General features: G+C 43.4%; 1 protein-coding gene and 1 long non-coding RNA gene across 3 annotated transcripts in view; one reads left to right on the top strand and one right to left on the bottom strand.

Annotated features, from left to right (window-relative positions):
• Positions 1–989: 989 nt before the first annotated feature.
• On the top strand, positions 990–2,956 carry LOC118944866. The gene is made up of 2 exons (XR_005040260.1): positions 990–1,751; positions 1,792–2,956. It is a non-coding gene; the product is annotated as an uncharacterized LOC118944866 (long non-coding RNA).
• Positions 2,957–3,687: 731 nt separating this feature from the next.
• LOC110508149 (polypeptide N-acetylgalactosaminyltransferase 1) overlaps positions 3,688–12,703 on the bottom strand; it is a 73,143-nt gene continuing 64,127 nt past the window's right edge. For both annotated transcript variants that reach the window (XM_036966815.1, XM_036966819.1), the window contains exons 11-14: positions 8,562–8,701; positions 8,374–8,472; positions 6,097–6,231; positions 3,688–4,739 (exon numbers count right to left, since the gene is read on the bottom strand). In XM_036966815.1, the coding sequence (XP_036822710.1) occupies positions 4,593–4,739; positions 6,097–6,231; positions 8,374–8,472; positions 8,562–8,701 (521 nt within the window). In that variant the 3' untranslated portion in view covers positions 3,688–4,592. The remainder of the gene's footprint in view (positions 4,740–6,096; positions 6,232–8,373; positions 8,473–8,561; positions 8,702–12,703) is intronic.

Below are 12,703 nucleotides of genomic sequence, written 5' to 3'. Positions count from 1 at the left end.
AGGTTTTAACTCCAACCCTGTTCCTGGAGAGCTACCCTCCTGTAGGTTTTAACTCCAACCCTGTTCCTGGAGAGCTACAGTCCTGTAGGTTATAACTCCAACCCTGTTCCTGGAGAGCTACAGTCCTGTAGGTTATAACTCCAACCCTGTTCCTGTAGAGCTACAGTCCTGTAGGTTTTAACTCCAACCCTGTTCCTGGAGCGCTACTGTCCTGTAGGTTATAACTCCAACCCTGTTCCTGTAGAGCTACAGTCCTGTAGGTTATAACTCCAACCCTGTTCCTGTAGAGCTACAGTCCTGTAGGTTTTAACTCCAACCATGTTCCTGGAGAGCTACCCTCCTGTAGGTTTTAACTCCAACCCTGTTCATGGAGAGCTACCCTCCTGTAGGGTTTAACTCCAACCCTGTTCCTGGAGAGCTACTCTCCTGTAGGTTTTAACTCCAGCCCTGTTCCCAGAGCTACCCTCCTGTAGGTTTTAACTCCAGCCATGTTCCTGGAGAGCTACCCTCCTGTAGGGTTTAACTCCAACCCTGTTCCTGGAGAGCTACTCTCCTGTAGGTTTTAACTCCAGCCCTGTTCCCAGAGCTACAGTCCTGTAGGGTTTAACTCCAACCCTGTTCCTGCAGAGCTACTCTCCTGAATGTGTGTTACTGATGGACTGATCACCGGTGGACTGATCACTGATGGACTGATCACTGGTGGACTGATCACTGATGGACTGATCACCGGTGGACTGATCACGGATGGACTGATCACTGGTGGACTGATCACTGGTGGACTGATCACTGATGGACTGATCACCGGTGGACTGATCACTGATGGACTGATCACTGATGGACTGATCACTGATGGACTGATCACTAATGGACTGATCACTGGTGGACTGATCACTAATGGACTGATCACTAATGGACTGATCACTGGTGGACTGATCACTAATGGACTGATCACTGGTGGACTGATCACTGATGGACTGATCACTACTGGACTGATCACTGGTGGACTGATCACTGGCGGAGTTCAAGATAATCTGTTGTCTCATGAATATGTGAGTAAAGAGAGAGACAGGAGTCCATGTTGTCGTTGTGGTGTTCTGTAAACGTTCTGACTTTTATTTCTACAACGTTTGAAACAGCTCAGTGTGGAAGTCTGGATATAACTCATACAGCTGTCAATCAAACAAACCCCACCCCTCCCCGACAAGAGTCGATCCTTTACATACAAACAGTCCTCGCCCGTCTCACAGTCAAAACCCACCAATCAGAAATCACACATCTTTATCGTACAGTCATTCAATCAAACATGAATCCGTCAAGTAAAGCCCCCCCCACCCACCTCCACAGCAAAGATGAGCCAATGAAATGTCAGAACCGTGTGTAAACCCCTCCCCCAACAGAGGAGGTTGAAATAGTTAATGATAGACGTCATCTCTCAGACTGGCAAACTGATAAAAGCGTGTGATACAAAAAACAACTAAAAAGAAGAGGTTAACCAAAATGATAAGTGGAACGTTAAGTAAATGAGTGATATGAGCAGAGGTCTGTGTTGAAATGTTAAGTAAATGAGTGATATGAGCAGAGGTCTGTGTTGAAATGTTAAGTAAAGGAGTGATATGAGCAGAGGTCTGTGTTGAAATGTTAAGTAAAGGAGTGATATGAGCAGAGGTCTGTGTTGAAATGTTAAGTAAAGGAGTGATGAGTAGAGACGTCTGTGTTGAAATGTTAAGTAAAGGAGTGATATGAGTAGAGAGGTGTTGAGATGTTAAGTAAAGGAGTGATATGAGTAGAGAGGTCTGTGTTGAAATGTTAAGTAAAGGAGTGATATGAGCAGAAAGGTGTTGAGATGTTAAGTAAAGGAGTGATATGAGTAGAGAGGTCTGTGTTGAAATGTTAAGTAAAGGAGTGATATGAGCAGAAAGGTGTTGAGATGTTAAGTAAAGGAGTGATATGAGCAGAAAGGTGTTGAGATGTTAAGTAAAGGAGTGATATGAGTAGAGAGGTCTGTGTTGAAATGTTAAGTAAAGGAGTGATGAGTAGAGAGGTCTGTGTTGAAATGTTAAGTAAAGGAATGATATGAGCAGAAAGGTGTTGAGATGTTAAGTAAAGGAGTGATATGAGCAGAAAGGTGTTGAGATGTTAAGTAAAGGAGTGATATGAGTAGAGGTCTGTGTTGAACTGTTAAGTAAAGGAGTGATATGAGCAGAAAGGTGTTGAGATGTTAAGTAAAGGAGTGATATGAGCAGAAAGGTGTTGAGATGTTAAGTAAAGGAGTGATATGAGCAGAAAGGTGTTGAGATGTTAAGTAAAGGAGTGATATGAGCAGAGGTCTGTGTTGAAATGTTAAGTAAAGGAGTGATATGAGCAGAAAGGTGTTGAGATGTTAAGTAAAGGAGTGATATGAGTAGAGAGGTCTGTGTTGAAATGTTAAGTAAAGGAGTGATGAGTAGAGAGGTCTGTGTTGAAATGTTAAGTAAAGGAATGATATGAGCAGAAAGGTGTTGAGATGTTAAGTAAAGGAGTGATATGAGCAGAAAGGTGTTGAGATGTTAAGTAAAGGAGTGATATGAGTAGAGGTCTGTGTTGACCAGAAATATATACGTGGTTATGGAGTGTGATACTGTGGGACACCTTTACATCCCTCTCCCACATTCATGATCAAACACTTACTGCATTCCTGAACCGCCTCCATATTATTCTAACCATACAAAGCATAGAAGTCAATGTATGAAACAGAGATACTGCCCTTAACTGACCTCTGGACAGTCTATGCAGCTCCACTGTGCTGTTCAGTGATATAGAAACCGCATTAAACTGATGTGCTGATAAGAGTGGAGTTGACGGGCTGGGGTTAGCATGGAGTTAGCGCCACACACACACACACACACACACACACACACACACACACACACACACACACACACACACACACACACACACACACACACACACACACACACACACACACACACACACACACACACACACACACACACACACCATGGAGGATGGAGCCATTGGAGTGTTTTATCAGGACGTCTTCAGGAAGAAGATATGATAGAGAAGATTAAAGTGACAGTCTAGTTCAGCTTGTGTGTTATTTCTGTTTGTGTATGTGTGTAACCTGTGTTTGAATGTGTGTTATTTCTGTTTGTGTATGTGTGTACGTGTGTAACCTGTGTTTGTATGTGTGTTGATTTCTGTTTGTGTATGTGTGTACGTGTGTAACCTGTGTTTGAATGTGTGTTTATTTCTGTTTGTGTACGTGTGTAACCTGTGTTTGTATGTGTGTTTATTTCTGTATGTGTGTAACCTGTGTTTGTATGTGGGATTATTTATGTGTGTGTCTGTGTGTTACTGTGATCATTAGAGCCATCACATTAGATATGCAGAGGCCCAGGGCCGTGTGTGTACACGTGTGTATTAGCGGAGGAGGATCAGGTTGCCTCCTGACACTGATCTAAGATCAGTTCTTGTTTCCTACCCATAATGGTTAACATTAGGATTAGGGGAGGGTAAACTGATTCTTGATCTGTGACTAAGGGCAACGTCAACCAGCAGCCGTATTAGCTCTATGTTAAACACTTTACCTTAAAGACATAAACAGACAGATAAACTACAGTCGCTGCTCTGTGGAACTCTCACAGTAATAAACAAAGACATGTAAAAAAGTCTACATAGAAATCTCAGTATATCACAAACATATTATTTCTGTCTCTATATCTGTCTGTAGGAGTGCAGGTCTGTCAATTAGGGATTCAGTTCAGTTTGTGGTTCAGCGCATTGTTCCTCGGTGCTTCTCTGGAGAGTTCTGAGTCCCCCCTCCCTCTCTGTCTCCATCTCCTCTCTCTGTGTCCCCCCTCCCTCTCTGTCTCCATCTCCTGTCTCTGAGTCCCTCTTTAGGCTGCAATTCAGGGGAGGAACACTAGAGGGAGACAGACACTGCTAGGTGTCTGTATGGGGCTGTCCTCATACATGCACAGTCATACAATACTGCAACAGGAGGGCATATCCCAACACATGTACACACATGCTCGCTCAAACACACATACACACACACACACACACACCCTTCCTTCATATGAGTTCAACAGAGTCAAAACTCAATGAAAAAAATGTTTTCACTAATGAGCCACCTTTACTTGAGAACACATTTGCGCACACACACACACACACACACACACACACACACACACACACACACACACACACACACACACACACACACACACACACACACACACACACACACACACACACACAGTCAGGTAAACATAAGTGATGAGTTTGCAGCGTTGGGGAGACTGCCTTGTCCATGGAAGTCCTCTCTGTGAGTCTCTCTCTCTCTTTAACAACATGTCTCTCCAGGAGCGGGTCTCTCTCTTTAAAAGATCACCAGTCTCTCTTCATAAAAGTATGAGTCTCTCCTCCATTGAGTCCAAACATGTTCCCTCTCCCAGACACCATAGAAGGGCCCTGCTTCATCCCATTCAGCGTGGACTGTCCCTTCTGCCCTCCTCCTCTTCCCTCCTCTCACTCTCTCTCTCTTTCCGTCAGTGTGTGTGTGTGTGTATGTGTGTGTGGGTAGGCGGCGGTCAGAAGATCTCAGGCAGCGTGACGTTGCGCAGCAGCCACTGTTGAGAGCGAGTGTGTGTACAGTCTCTGACGCTGGGCACCTGGCTGTCCTCCTCACTGGCCTTGTCCAGACACTGGTTACTATTGACGTGGATCAGGGTCAACTTCTACAGAGACAACAGACAGAGAAACAGACCTGGGTTAACTTCTACAGACACAACAGAGAAACAGACCTGAGTCAACTTCTACAGAGACAACAGACAGAGAAACAGACCTGGGTCAACTTCTATAGAGACAACAGAGAAACAGACCTGAGGCAACTTCTACAGAGACAACAGACAGAGAAACAGACCTGGGTCAACTTCTACAGACAACAGACAGAGAAACAGACCTGAGTCAACTTCTACAGACACAACAGACAGAGAAACAGACCTGGGTTAACTTCTACAGACACAACAGACAGAGAAACAGACCTGGGTCAACTCCTACAGAGACAACAGAGAAACAGACCTGGGTTAACTTCTACAGACACAACAGACAGAGAAACAGACCTGGGTCAACTCCTACAGAGACAACAGAGAAACAGACCTGGGTCAACTTCTACAGAGACAACAGAGAAACAGACCTGAGTCAACTTCTACAGAGACAACAGAGAAACAGACCTGAGTCAACTTCTACAGAGACAACAGAGAAACAGACCTGGGTCAACTTCTACAGAGACAACAGAGAAACAGACCTGAGTCAACTTCTACAGAGACAACAGAGAAACAGACCTGGATCAACTTCTACAGACACAACAGAGAAACAGACCTGAGGCAACTTCTACAGAGACAACAGAGAAACAGACCTGAGGCAACTTCTACAGAGACAACAGAGAAACAGACCTGGGTCAACTTCTACAGACACAACAGACAGATAAACATTTTTTTTTAAATATATTTGAGTCATTTAGCGACGCTCTTACCCAGAGCAACTTACTGTTTAAAAGTGCATTCATCTTAAAGTAACTATCCTGTGAAAATCTGACTTTTAAAAGTGAATATTCTGATAACTCATACCCATATGTTGTGGACTCATCCTATATTCATGTGGCCAAAGCATAAAATTAAAGGAAAAACACTTCAATCTGGTATGTCAAAAAGACAGTTTAAAAAAATGCTTGCTATTTCCTCATTGATGATGATGTCATCCTCCTGAGGATGCACTGGCCAATCAGCGATCTACTCGCGTGAATAATTTGAATGACTTGTATACGCCCACACCATTCAGTTGTTGGGGTAGGGCCACACCATTCCAATACAGAAAATCAGCTTTATATCATACTTCATAAATAAAAAATTGGAAGGAAAACTATATATTTCACTCATATTGTAATGAATTATATGACATATTTAATAGAAATGTGGAAACACTTGACAGTTACTTTAAGGTAGCTAGGTAAAACAACAACTAGCACACTCAGCAGGGTCAGTGGTAGTAAGAAAAGACAAGGAGGGGTTGTTTACTGTTGACAGACAGACATACCATGGGGTCATACTCCCAGAGCTGGTTTCCTTTGAGGTGATGACACTTGAGCATCATGACAGGACCGTTGAGTTTGGACACGTCTAGACACAGGTCATCTGTCCTTATCTCTTTATTGGCCGTGTAGCTGAACACCTGCAGGGGACGACACACGGTCAGACGGGAAGACAAGAGACCTCTCTCTCTCTCTTATGTCATTCACATTGTATCTCTCTCCTCTGAGGTCAGAGAAGTTGCTCAGGTTAATGTCACTATGATAAACACCAAAGGTAATCTCATTACTGTTGTCCTGTCCTCAGTTGATCAGTTACGGTTTCCTCCCATGCCATGGCAGTTCTAGTTACCTGGTTTCCTCCCATGCCATGGCAGTTCTAGTTACCTGGTTTCCTCCCATGCCATGGCAGTTCCAGATACCTGGTTTCCTCCCATGCCATGGCAGTTTTAGTTACCTGGTTTCCTCCATGCCATGGCAGTTCCAGATACCTGGTTTCCTCCCATGCCATGGCAGTTTTAGTTACCTGGTTTCCTCCCATGCCATGGCAGTTCTAGTTACCTGGTTTCCTCCATGCCATGGCAGTTCCAGATACCTGGTTTCCTCCCATGCCATGGCAGTTCTAGGTACCTGGTTTCCTCCCATGCCATGGCAGTTCTAGTTACCTGGTTTCCTCCCATGTCATGGCAGTTCTAGTTACCGGGTTTCCTCCCATGCCATGGCAGTTCCAGATACCTGGTTCCCTTCCATGCCATGGCAGTTCTAGTTACCTGGTTTCCTCCCATGCTATGGCAGTTTTAGTTACCCGGTTTCCTCCCATGCTATGGCAGTTCTAGTTACCTGGTTTCCTCCCATGCTATGGCAGTTCTAGTTACCCGGTGTCCTCCCATGCCATGGCAGTTCTAGTTACCTGGTTTCCTCCTATGCCATGGCAGTTCTAGTTACCCGGTGTCCTCCCATGCTATGGCAGTTCTAGTTACCTGGTTTCCTCCCATGCCATGGCAGTTCTAGTTACCTGGTTTCCTCCCATGCTATGGCAGTTCTAGTTACCCGGTGTCCTCACATGCCATGGCAGTTCTAGTTACCTGGTTTCCTCCCATGCCATGGCAGTTCTAGTTACCCGGTGTCCTCCCATGCTATGGCAGTTCTAGATACCCGGTTTCCTCCCATGCCATGGCAGTTCTAGTTACCTGGTTTCCTCCCATGCCATGGCAGTTCTAGTTACCCGGTGTCCTCCCATGCCATGGCAGTTCTAGTTACCTGGTTTCCTCCTATGCCATGGCAGTTCTAGTTACCCGGTGTCCTCCCATGCCATGGCAGTTCTAGTTACCTGGTTTCCTCCCATGCCATGGCAGTTCTAGTTACCTGGTTTCCTCCCATGCCATGGCATTTCTAATAACCTGGTTTCATCCCATGCCATGGCTGTTCTAGTTACCTGGTTTCCTCCGATGCTATGGCAGTTCTAGTTACCTGGTTTCCTCCCATGCCATGGCAGTTCTAGTTACCTGGTTTTCTCCCATGCCATGGCAGTTTTAGTTACCTGGTTTCCTCCCATGCCATGGCAGTTCTAGTTACCTGGTTTCCTCCATGCCATGGCAGTTCCAGATACCTGGTTTCCTCCCATGAAATGGCAGTTTTAGTTACCTGGTTTCCTCCCATGCCATGGCAGTTCTAGTTACCTGGTTTCCTCCATGCCATGGCAGTTCCAGATACCTGGTTGCCTCCCATGCCATGGCAGTTCTAGATACCTGATTTCCTCCCATGTTATGGCAGTTCCAGTTACCTGGTTTCCTCCCATGCCATGGCAGTTCTAGATACCTGGTTTGTGACTGTTACCTGGTTGCCTCCCATGCCATGGCAGTTCTAGTTACCTGGTTTCCTCCCATACCATGGCAGTTCTAGTTACCTGGGTTCCTCCCATGCCATGGCAGTAGATACCTGGTTTCCCCCCATGCCATGGCAGTTCTAGTTACCTGGTTTCCTCCCATGCCATGGCAGTAGATACCTGGTTTCCCCCCATGCCATGGCAGTTCTAGTTACCTGGTTTCCTCCCATGCCATGGCAGTTCTAGTTACCTGGTTTCCCCCCATGCCATGGCAGTTCTAGTTACCTGGTTTCCTCCCATGCCATGGCAGTTCTAGATACCTGGTTTCCTCCCATGCCATGGCCGTTCTAATTACCTCGTTTCCTCCTATGCCATGGCAGTTCTAGTTACCTGGTTTCCTCCCATGCCATGGCAGTTCTAACTACCTGGTTTCCTCCCATGCCATGGCCGTTCTAACTACCTGGTTTCCTCCCATGCCATGGCAGTTGAAGATGCCAACTTTCTCGTTCTCCTTCCGGGCCATGTTGTCCAGACACTGGTTAGTCTCCACGTTACGGATCTGACAGAACAACACACAACCAACAATTATCACTGATTGAATGTGTGTGTGTTTAGTGTGTGTGTGTTGTATGTTTAGCGCGGGTGCACCTCTCCCAGTGAGTAGTAGTGTCGTGGTATCTGGGAGTCAGGATAGACGTTCTCCAGGTACCAGCTGAAAGGTTTACACTGCAGCTTCTGTCTCAGAGACGAGCGAGACGTGATGTCACCATAGTCCACCTTCGTCACACCTGAAACACAGTGTTTTCCATTAGCGTCAGCTGTCGGCTAATCAGCCGGTTACAGATTCATTTTTAGCCAGCTACATTTTCCACTTCATAATAACTAGGCTACTTTTCATTTAAAAGTTTCAGTTCGCTAGTCCATCGAGCCCTCCCCCGCTAGGATGAACGATATGTATCTTCTAGCGATCTATTTATAGGACAGGCGCCGGTCAGTCACAAAGTGAGTGATGACAGGGAAATTCAGCAGAGAGGAAGAGGCAAAGTGAGAGGTTTCACGCTCGCCAAAATCTGTCCAATGCTTTTCTATGGTCTTATTTTGGACCTAAGCTTGTCACCTGCCTTCCCATCTTTGGGACAACGACTCCCATTGGTAGGGAGGAGCCATGAGCATCTCGTCATACAGATTTCTGGTTGCAGTCAAATTTCTTTACACCTGTGGGAGAGAGCATATCCTTACATATCCCATGTACTGTAACTGGTAACGATGTGTGGAAATCCATGACTTAGCCTAATTATTGTTTACTGACACAAAATCATTGATTTTCTTTTACGTTTCACATAACCAGAGTCACGCCCTGACCATAGAGAGACATTATTTCTCTATGGTGTAGTACGTCAGGGTGTGACTGGGGGTTGTTCTAGTTAGTTATTTCTATGTGGGGTTCTGGGTTATTATTTCTATGTTGGTGATTGGTATGATTCCCAATTAGAGGCAGCTGGTAATCGTTGTCTCTCATCGGGGATCATTTTTAGGTAGCCTTTTTCCACCTGTGTTTTATGGGATATTGTTTTGTGTTTGTGCACCACGTAGTCACGTTTCATTGTTAGTTTATTGTTGTGTGTTTGTGCACCACGTAGTCACGTTTCATTGTTCGTTTATTGTTGTGTGTTTGTGCACCACGTAGTCACATTTCATTGTTAGTTTATTGTTGTGTGTTTGTGCACCACGTAGTCACGTTTCATTGTTAGTTTATTGTTGTGCGTTTGTGCACCACGTAGTCACATTTCATTGTTAGTTTATTGTTGTGTGTTTGTGCATGTGCACCACGTGGTCACGTTTCATTGTTAGTTTATTGTTGTGTGTTTGTGCACCACGTAGTCACGTTTCATTGTTAGTTTATTGTTGTGTGTTTGTGCACCACGTAGTCACATTTCATTGTTAGTTTATTGTTGTGTGTTTGTGCACCACGTAGTCACGCTTCATTGTTAGTTTATTGTTGTGTGTTTGTGCACCACATAGTCACGTTTCATTGTTAGTTTATTGTTGTGTGTTTGTGCACCACGTAGTCACATTTCGTTGTTAGTTTATTGTTGTGTGTTTGTGCACCACGTAGTCACATTTCATTGTTAGTTTATTGTTGTGTGTTTGTGCACCAGTCACATTTCATTGTTAGTTTATTGTTGTGTGTTTGTGCACCACGTAGTCACATTTCATTGTTAGTTTATTGTTGTGTGTTTGTGCACCACGTAGTCACGTTTCGTTGTTAGTTTATTGTTGTGTGTTTGTGCACCACGTAGTCACATTTCATTGTTAGTTTATTGTTGTGTGTTTGTGCACCACGTAGTCACATTTCATTGTTAGTTTATTGTTGTGTGTTTGTGCACCACGTAGTCACGTTTCATTGTTAGTTTATTGTTGTGTGTTTGTGCACCACGTAGTCACATTTCATTGTTAGTTTATTGTTTTGTGTTTGTGCACCACGTAGTCACATTTCATTGTTAGTTTATTGTTGTGTGTTTGTGCACCACGTAGTCACATTTCATTGTTCGTTTATTGTTGTGTGTTTGTGCACCACGTAGTCACATTTCATTGTTAGTTTATTGTTGTGTGTTTGTGCACCACGTAGTCACATTTCATTGTTAGTTTATTGTTGTGTGTTTGTGCACCACGTAGTCACATTTCATTGTTAGTTTATTGTTTTGTGTTTGTGCACCACGTAGTCACATTTCATTGTTAGTTTATTGTTGTGTGTTTGTGCACCACGTAGTCACGTTTCATTGTTAGTTTATTGTTGTGTGTTTGTGCATGTGCACCACGTAGTCACATTTCATTGTTAGTTTATTGTTGTGTGTTTGTGCACCACGTAGTCACGTTTCATTGTTAGTTTATTGTTGTGTGTTTGTGCACCACGTAGTCACATTTCATTGTTAGTTTATTGTTGTGTGTTTGTGCACCACGTAGTCACATTTCATTGTTAGTTTATTGTTGTGTGTTTGTGCACCACGTAGTCACATTTCATTGTTAGTTTATTGTTGTGTGTTTGTGCACCACGTAGTCACGTTTCATTGTTAGTTTATTGTTGTGTGTTTGTGCACCACGTAGTCACGTTTCATTGTTAGTTTATTGTTGTGTGTTTGTGCACCACGTAGTCACATTTCATTGTTAGTTTATTGTTGTGTGTTTGTGCACCACGTAGTCACGCTTCATTGTTAGTTTATTGTTGTGTGTTTGTGCACCACATAGTCACGTTTCATTGTTAGTTTATTGTTGTGTGTTTGTGCACCACGTAGTCACATTTCGTTGTTAGTTTATTGTTGTGTGTTTGTGCACCACGTAGTCACATTTCATTGTTAGTTTATTGTTGTGTGTTTGTGCACCAGTCACATTTCATTGTTAGTTTATTGTTGTGTGTTTGTGCACCACGTAGTCACATTTCATTGTTAGTTTATTGTTGTGTGTTTGTGCACCACGTAGTCACGTTTCGTTGTTAGTTTATTGTTGTGTGTTTGTGCACCACGTAGTCACATTTCATTGTTAGTTTATTGTTGTGTGTTTGTGCACCACGTAGTCACATTTCATTGTTAGTTTATTGTTGTGTGTTTGTGCACCACGTAGTCACGTTTCATTGTTAGTTTATTGTTGTGTGTTTGTGCACCACGTAGTCACATTTCATTGTTAGTTTATTGTTTTGTGTTTGTGCACCACGTAGTCACATTTCATTGTTAGTTTATTGTTGTGTGTTTGTGCACCACGTAGTCACATTTCATTGTTCGTTTATTGTTGTGTGTTTGTGCACCACGTAGTCACATTTCATTGTTAGTTTATTGTTGTGTGTTTGTGCACCACGTAGTCACATTTCATTGTTAGTTTATTGTTGTGTGTTTGTGCACCACGTAGTCACATTTCATTGTTAGTTTATTGTTTTGTGTTTGTGCACCACGTAGTCACATTTCATTGTTAGTTTATTGTTGTGTGTTTGTGCACCACGTAGTCACGTTTCATTGTTAGTTTATTGTTGTGTGTTTGTGCATGTGCACCACGTAGTCACATTTCATTGTTAGTTTATTGTTGTGTGTTTGTGCACCACGTAGTCACGTTTCATTGTTAGTTTATTGTTGTGTGTTTGTGCACCACGTAGTCACATTTCATTGTTAGTTTATTGTTGTGTGTTTGTGCACCACGTAGTCACATTTCATTGTTAGTTTATTGTTGTGTGTTTGTGCACCACGTAGTCACATTTCATTGTTAGTTTATTGTTGTGTGTTTGTGCACCACGTAGTCACGTTTCATTGTTAGTTTATTGTTGTGTGTTTGTGCACCACGTAGTCACGTTTCATTGTTAGTTTATTGTTGTGTGTTTGTGCATGTGCACCACGTGGTCACGTTTCATTGTTAGTTTATTGTTGTGTGTTTGTGCACCACGTAGTCACGTTTCGTTGTTAGTTTATTGTTGTGTGTTTGTGCACCACGTAGTCACATTTCATTGTTAGTTTATTGTTGTGTGTTTGTGCACCACGTAGTCACATTTCATTGTTAGTTTATTGTTGTGTGTTTGTGCATGTGCACCACGTAGTCACATTTCATTGTTAGTTTATTGTTGTGTGTTTGTGCATGTGCACCACGTAGTCACATTTCATTGTTAGTTTATTGTTGTGTGTTTGTGCACCACGTAGTCACGTTTCATTGTTAGTTTATTGTTGTGTGTTTGTGCACCACGTAGTCACGTTTCATTGTTAGTTTATTGTTGTGTGTTTGTGCACCACGTAGTCACGTTTCGTTGTTAGTTT

The sequence above is a fragment of the Oncorhynchus mykiss genome, chromosome 3, assembly GCF_013265735.2.
Source record: "Oncorhynchus mykiss isolate Arlee chromosome 3, USDA_OmykA_1.1, whole genome shotgun sequence".
In the NCBI taxonomy this organism is placed as follows: domain Eukaryota; kingdom Metazoa; phylum Chordata; class Actinopteri; order Salmoniformes; family Salmonidae; genus Oncorhynchus; species Oncorhynchus mykiss.
The sequence above is the reverse complement of the archived record's forward strand: the minus strand, read 5'-3'. Positions and strand labels throughout refer to the sequence as shown.